General features: G+C 66.7%; 2 protein-coding genes across 2 annotated transcripts; one reads left to right on the top strand and one right to left on the bottom strand.

Moving 5' to 3' along the window:
* Positions 1 to 16: 16 nt before the first annotated feature.
* Positions 17 to 1,259, top strand: EMIHUDRAFT_222581 (hypothetical protein; the record flags this gene model as incomplete). The annotated part of the gene is made up of 3 exons (XM_005792869.1): positions 17 to 720; positions 810 to 930; positions 1,023 to 1,259. 3 exons carry the CDS (start codon positions 17 to 19, stop codon positions 1,257 to 1,259), a joined length of 1,062 nt encoding a protein of 353 aa, XP_005792926.1.
* A 4,385-nt stretch (positions 1,260 to 5,644) lies between these two features.
* EMIHUDRAFT_54250 (hypothetical protein) lies at positions 5,645 to 6,394 on the bottom strand (the record flags this gene model as incomplete). Its single annotated transcript, XM_005792870.1, has 2 exons — positions 5,645 to 6,104; positions 6,165 to 6,394. Coding segments are annotated over 2 exons (690 nt in total), but the record flags the coding sequence as incomplete, so codon positions are not given.
* Positions 6,395 to 6,642: the final 248 nt, after the last annotated feature.

Consider the following 6,642-nt stretch of genomic DNA (forward strand, 5'->3'; position numbering starts at 1 on the left):
CGACGACGAGGTCCTCATGCACCTCCTGCAGCAGGCGCCAGCCATCGACTTGGCGCGCGCGTGCTGCTGCTGCGCCAGGCTGCGCGCTGCGGCGAGCGGCGCGGCGGCCCTGCTGCTGCGGCGGCGCAAGCCCTCGCCCTTGCCGCCGCCCGGCACGCCGTACAACCGCCTCCGCGCCCTCGGCACCGCCGAGGCGCTCGAGCGGCAGCTCGGCTGCCCGCGCTCGAGCGTGCGAGCCGGGTGGCGGGACGAGTACGTCGCACTGCAGACGGAGGACTTTCGGCTCTACCAGCTGCTGACGGGCGAGGCGTGGGGCTCCGAGCACCTCGACTTTTGCGCCGAGTTCTTCGGCGCGGGCGGAGAGCGGTCGGTCGACGCGTGCCTCTCGGCCAACGCGGGCGACATCGAGTGGCGGGTTACCGTGGCCGGCTGGAGCAGGCAGCACGCAGAGGTGGTCACGCTGCTGATGACCTCGGGCGCCGCGATGAGCCGCTCCCTCAGCCGGATCAAGACGTTTGCGGGCCGGCCGCGATACAGGCTGCCGGTGGCGCTGGGCCGCCCGGTGCCCTTTCCGGCGTCTGTGTGGGCCGTGTGCGACGCACTGGCGGCGGCGGCGCTGCGCCAGTCCGGCCCCGCGCCGCCGCACCTCTACTCTCCCCTCTCGCTGCCGCCCGAGGCGTGGGGGACCGGGCCCGGATGCCTGCTAGAGGAGGACGCTGCGTGGGGCGGGGCTGCTGCGGAGGGCAGAGGCGGCGCCGCGCCTCCTCGGAGCTCTCTCGGGGCCTTGCCGTAGGCGCGCTGCTGCGGAGGAAGGCGAAGGCCGGGCTCACGCTACGGACGCGCTCCTTTGTCAACGCCGAGGAGGCGTCGCGGTACGCGCTCGGCTCGGGCGAGGGGTTCCTGATCCACAACGACGAGAGTGAGACGCCGGTGAGCAAGGGACGTGTGCCGGAAAGAGAGGGTCCGCCCAGGGTCGACCCCCGCCCCTGCACCTCGCACGGCGCCTCTCCCCCTCCCGCCAGGTGCACGCGTCCGAGGTTGTCCGCTTCGTCAACCGGCGCGCCGACGCGCGCGGCTTCCACTCGCTCATCCAGGATGCCCCCGGGGAGGGGCTGCGCAGCAGGAGCGGGCCCGGCTACACGCTTCCGCCCTTTGCGACGGTCGTGCTCGAGCGGGTCGACGCGCCGGGCGAGTGGCGCCTCTACGGCAAGGAAATGCGCTGCCGCCTCTTCACCTGCTCCGTCACCTACTCGCTCTGACCGCAGCCCCCCCTGCAAAGAGGGCGAGATGGCGCTTGGTTTTTGCTTATTTTGTGCTGTAAGTCGTGCTAGTGGCATGATTCGTCTCGCTCCGCTTCGCAACGAGTATTTGGGTGCAGTGTGTCATCGCGAGTTGTGCGGGGACTGCGGTGTGACATGTGTAAGTCGGGGTAAGCTATGTGACACAGACACACTTTCACTTGACACACACGGTGATTTTCACACAACACGTCGCGCGAAGAGTGAAACCCCCCAAAAGCGTAGTCTCATTCACGGGACCTTCAAGAGGCACAGCTCACAAGCAGATCACCCTTCGTAGCGCACGCAAGCCGTACAGTACTCTAGATACTGCTCTGCATAGAACACATATTAGGTGTAGATACACATACACACACCAGCTACGCCTGCCGACGGACCGATGCTCACGCGGGATAGGCACACGATGGGCGAGCCCGGGGCGGTGGGGACGCTTTATGACGAGGCGTACAAGAGGCTGGGTAGGCCAGGGTGCGACGGGGCGCGGCTGAGGGAGGCACACCGCCGGCTCGAGAGAGCGCGGGACGACATGCTCAACCCAGAAAAACAACGAGAAGTTAGGGAGGAGTGGAAGCGGGAGGGATGGACGCGGCACGTAACATCGACATTGCGATGCGCGATCGACGCGAGCGCGCTAGAGGCCTACGCCGCCAGGCCAGAGGCCAACGTGGTGCCCGTTGATAAGCACGGGGTGCCGTATCGTGGCACGGAGCGGGAGATGATACAGAAGCTGCTTGGGAAGGCGTGTAGACGGGCCGGAGCGCGATGGGCGACCGTCGTCGTGAGATACTGGTACGGACATATGGGGGCGGCGCTGGTCGACGCAGGGCTTGTGAGCACGTCGAGGGAATACGCGGTACCGCCGGACCGTGACGTCGATCCGTTTGCGCTGCCACGCCGACTCCGGACGCTGGCCCTCGGCCCGTTCCACGACTTTGATGATGCTGCGGCGCACCCGCGAGCGCGAGTGCAGATGGTGGGGCCGGGGAGCGGCGTGACAAAGCAATTCCTGAGCAACAGGGAGGAAATCCTAAGCAGCATGGGGGCGGCCTTGTTCCAGGGAGAGGGGCGGCGGGAGAGACGTGCGCGGGTGAAGACGCTCTTCGCCTCGATCGACATGGACGGGAATGTGGCGACGTGGGCGGAGAGGTGGGGGTTGGACAAGGGCAAACTGAAGCAGACAAGGGTAGCACTAGAGGGCGGAGGCTCCTTTGACTTTGGGGCGTACCTTCAGGCGCAAGCCGAGGGCACGCTCTGGCTGAGCAACAGCCTGGAGGAGAGGACGGGAATGACCCGCTTTGTCACGGATTGGCTTGCGCACCACAAGCCAGGGAAGGGGCACCCGGAACGCACAGTCAAATCGTTCGCCTTTCAGGAGGCGGAGAGTATCAGCCGAAGGGCGAAGGTGCGTTGGGCCGCGCGCAACGGCCACGCAGTGCTGTCGTTGCAGCACGACGGTATAGTCGTAGCGGTCAAGAGAGGGAGTGACGCCGGCGACGTGGCGGAACAGATGGCGAGTGCGAGTGAGGAGGCGCTCGGATACCGGCAGCCGTGCGAGCTAAAAGAGCAAGAGCCGCCGAGCGGAGTAGCGAGACCGCAGCTGGCGACACGCGATGAGGTGGGAGGGGTAGTGCCGGGGCTAGGAGAGATGGAGGGCCCGCCCCCGAGGCACGGCGCGTGGGTAAGAGACGCCGAACTCCAGGAGGATCCGCTTACGCGCTTCCTACTGCGGTGGGACGAATTTGAGGTCGGGACACGGGCGCTGTCCGACAGAAACGGGACGCAGGTCATGATGGGCAAGGATAAAGAGCCGCTCGGCTCGGGGAAGGGCCGTGAGCTCAATGCGGAGGTGGCCAGGATATGCCTCGCGCTGCACAGAGCGCGGCCATTCACGCACCTCGCTGCGACGGATGGAGGGAGAGACACGCCGAATAAGTGGGTGGGGGATAGGTTCGTGCCGCAACCAGTTGTGTCGTACGGGGTGTACGAAGGGCCGGCCCGATTCGGGAGACCCGTCGAGGGATCTGGACAGCTCGAAGGGGGGGACGATGAGCTGCGGCTCGCGTTTGGGCAGGGGCTGTGGGGCGGCAGACTGCCGGACGACTGGCAGGTGATAGACGCGGAAATGTACGCGGTGCTGGCTTACCTGCGTAAGATGGCAACGGCGGAGGATGCGGCGGACAGGAGGTGCCTCGTCTTGAGCGACTGCAAGCCCGCGCTACAGCAGATCGAGGCGGCGTACCGAAAAGGCTCTCTCGAGGGGCTCCGGGAGTGGGATCGAGGGGCTCAGTTAGAGGGGATATGCAGATATCGCGCCCAGCTCGAATCCGTCACGTTCCTGTGGGTACCGAGCCACGCGGGGTGCGCTGGCAACGCCTATGCCGACGCCGCGGCGACGGCATACATGGGGGCCAGCGAGATTGAGGATGCCACCGCCGTCATCCGTGAAGCAGTGAGAACGCGCCCGTGTCTGTACACGGACCGCCGGAGGACGGCAGACAGAGAGGGGGGGCGGGAGGTACTGGACCGGAGGACCTATTACGCCACACGCGGCCACACGAACGAGTGGGTGCGAGGACGGCTCGGCGAGGGGCTCACGGCTGGGTCGCACACGGCAGGGGTGACAGGGCCGCTGTGGAGCGATGTGGTCAGGGGAACGACGAGACACAAATGGGACAAGCGCCAGCGGATCAAGGATCAGCACGGCGAGCGCGAGATTGATTTCGCCGACGTGGATGACCACAACGTGGTGACAAAGACCGTCATGGGAGCGCGGGTGCGGCAGCAGGCGGGGGTGCCACACGGAACGCACCACGAGAGGATCATGCGGGGAGAGGCGGGGAGGGAGACCCCGGGCGCAGCCACAAGGAGCGAACTCAGGGGCTGCCTCGTCTGTAAGGCCGCGAGGGACGCGGCGAGGAGGGCAGCACTAAAGCGGGACCCGCTGTGTCCGATCGTGCGGAAAGCCGCGCAGCAATGGACCGAGGAAGATGAGAACCCGCCTAGAGCGACAATGGCGCACGTGCTTAGCGGCGCCTGCCTGGGGAATAGGGAGCAGGCCAGATGGTTCCTCAGAGTAGCGCGAGCGCAGACAGGGACGGCGATCAGCAAAGTGGCACAGGCGGCACCCGACTCCAAGGATACGCTGAAGACGCTGAGGATGGCGCATGTCGCTGCGCTGAAGGGCTCACGCTACAGGGTGCTGGACGAGGACGGGTACGATACACTAGCCCCCGCAGTCGGGGGGGTGTTGCCAGCACTGGTAGATGACCTCTCGGAGAAGAGCCGAAGGGACCTTGGCACCGGGGTCACGAGGAACCTGCAAGTCGTGGCCGAGGCGGCGACGGGAGCGGTGCAGAGGTGGATACAGCTCAATGATGAGGCTACGGCGCGCATAATGAAGAGAGAGGAACACATCGAGTGGCTGAGGAAGCTCTTCGCTGGGTGGAAGGAGGCCCGCCCGGCCTTGAGGGAGTCGCGGAGGAGGAGGGATAACGGAGGCAACGTGCAGACAGGCCAGCAGCCAGCGGGACGAACGAGGACCGCGACGGCAGCTCAAGCGGGAGGGAGCGGAGACAGTGGGCAGCGAGCGAAGTGGGTGAGACTGATGATGCTCCTTCGACTTAGGGAGCGGTTCCGCTGCTGGGCGAGCTTCAGGGTGGTGCTCACGCGAAAAGGAATCGACGCAATGTACAAAGCATACAAGAAGAGGAGAAAGAAGAGGAGAGGCGCCAGTGATGACGAAACAGAAGCTAGTGCAGACGAGGGCAGGTCAGACCCGGGGACGGCGGAGGCGGACCAGACGGCATCGACCGCCGAGGGAACGTTGGGAAGAGGCACGAGGAGGGCGGCGACTTCGACCGACTATGGAGGACCCGTCGCCAGACGACGCAGGGCAGACGACGGTGAGGCGGAGCAGGCGCGCAGGGCGAGACGAGGGAGGGAGCAGGACGTTGCGGAGATCAGCAGGAGGATGTACGAAGAGATTAGGAGCAGCAGGGACCCGAGGGACCATGTGGAAGACGGCTAGTGCTAGTCCCCCATCGGGAGGACGACCCCGGCTAGTCGCCGACCACACCCACAAAGAACCCTGCACAAAGATCGCAAGGGCGGGGACCTGTTCCTTTTTACCCATCTCCTAGTAGAGGTGTCCGTTCTATTTATTTATTTACACACCAGCTCGAAACATTCACGCGAGTTCGCGTCGTCACGCGCGCAGCGGTGGCGCAGCATCGCCCCCACGGTCGCTGTCAGGCCTCGTCACAGCCATCGGGTATTGAGGCATTGAGCTCCACCGGGGGCGGAGTGCACGGAGCAGGTTTCAACCGCCCCTCCTCGCCGCCGCCGCTCTCTGTCACGTCGCCCGGGTGCCTCTGCAGCCAGGGCAGCGCGCGCGCCTCCGAGGCGGTCGGCCGGTCGGCCTGGCTGGGCGCCATGCAGGCCGCGACCCACGCCCTCGCCTGCTCCGCGAGGGCCCACTCCGGCTGCTCGAAGGAGAGGGAGGTGAGGCGTGCCGCCTCCGCGAGCGCCTCCTCGTCTGCGTCCTCCGCGTCGGGCAGCTCGAAGGGCAGCTCGGCCGTCAGCAGGACGTGCGCAGTCACCGCCGCCGACCAGACGTCGGCGGGGCCGCCGTACGGCTCTCCGCGGCGGTCGCGGCTGAGCCAGGTGAGCACCTCGGGCGCGGCGTACTCTGGCGACCCAGCGAGCCCCTCGCAGCTCTCGCCCTCTGCGAGCGTCGCCGCGTACCCAAAGTCGATCAGCGTGAGCTGCGGCGGCAGAGACGACTCGCCGTCCGCCTCCCGCCCCTCCCTGTCCGCCCTCCGCCCGCCCACCAGTCCCTCCTCCCCGCCGGGCCGATGATGCTGCGACGCCGGGTAGTGCGAGATGATGAGGTTCTCTGGCTTGACGTCGCAGTGAACGACGCCGATCGAGTGCAGCGCGGCGAGCGCGTGGCAGAGCTGCGCCATCAGCGGCGCGACAAACGGCTCGGGCAGCGCTCCATGCCGCTCGACGAGCGTGAAGAGCTCGACGCCAGCGACACGGTCCAGCACGAGATAGACGCTCGAGGGCGTACCGAGCACCTCACGCAGGCGGACCACCCGCGACTGGAGGGCGGAGCACTCGGAGGCGAGCCGCAGCGCGCGGCACTCGCCGACGAGCATCGCGAGAGCCTCCTCGTCGTCGTTCAGCACGGACAGCTCGATCCCTTTGAGTGCGATCGAGTGCTCTCCGAGGCTGCCGGCGGGCCGTGCGCAGTGCACCTGCGAGAAGTGGCCGACTCCAATCATGTCGCCGAGCTCGTACCGCTCCTCGACCGAGGAGAGGACGATGTCGACCGCTGAGCCGA

The sequence above is a fragment of the Emiliania huxleyi genome (assembly GCF_000372725.1).
Source record: "Emiliania huxleyi CCMP1516 unplaced genomic scaffold EMIHUscaffold_104, whole genome shotgun sequence".
Classification (NCBI taxonomy): domain Eukaryota; phylum Haptophyta; order Isochrysidales; family Noelaerhabdaceae; genus Emiliania; species Emiliania huxleyi.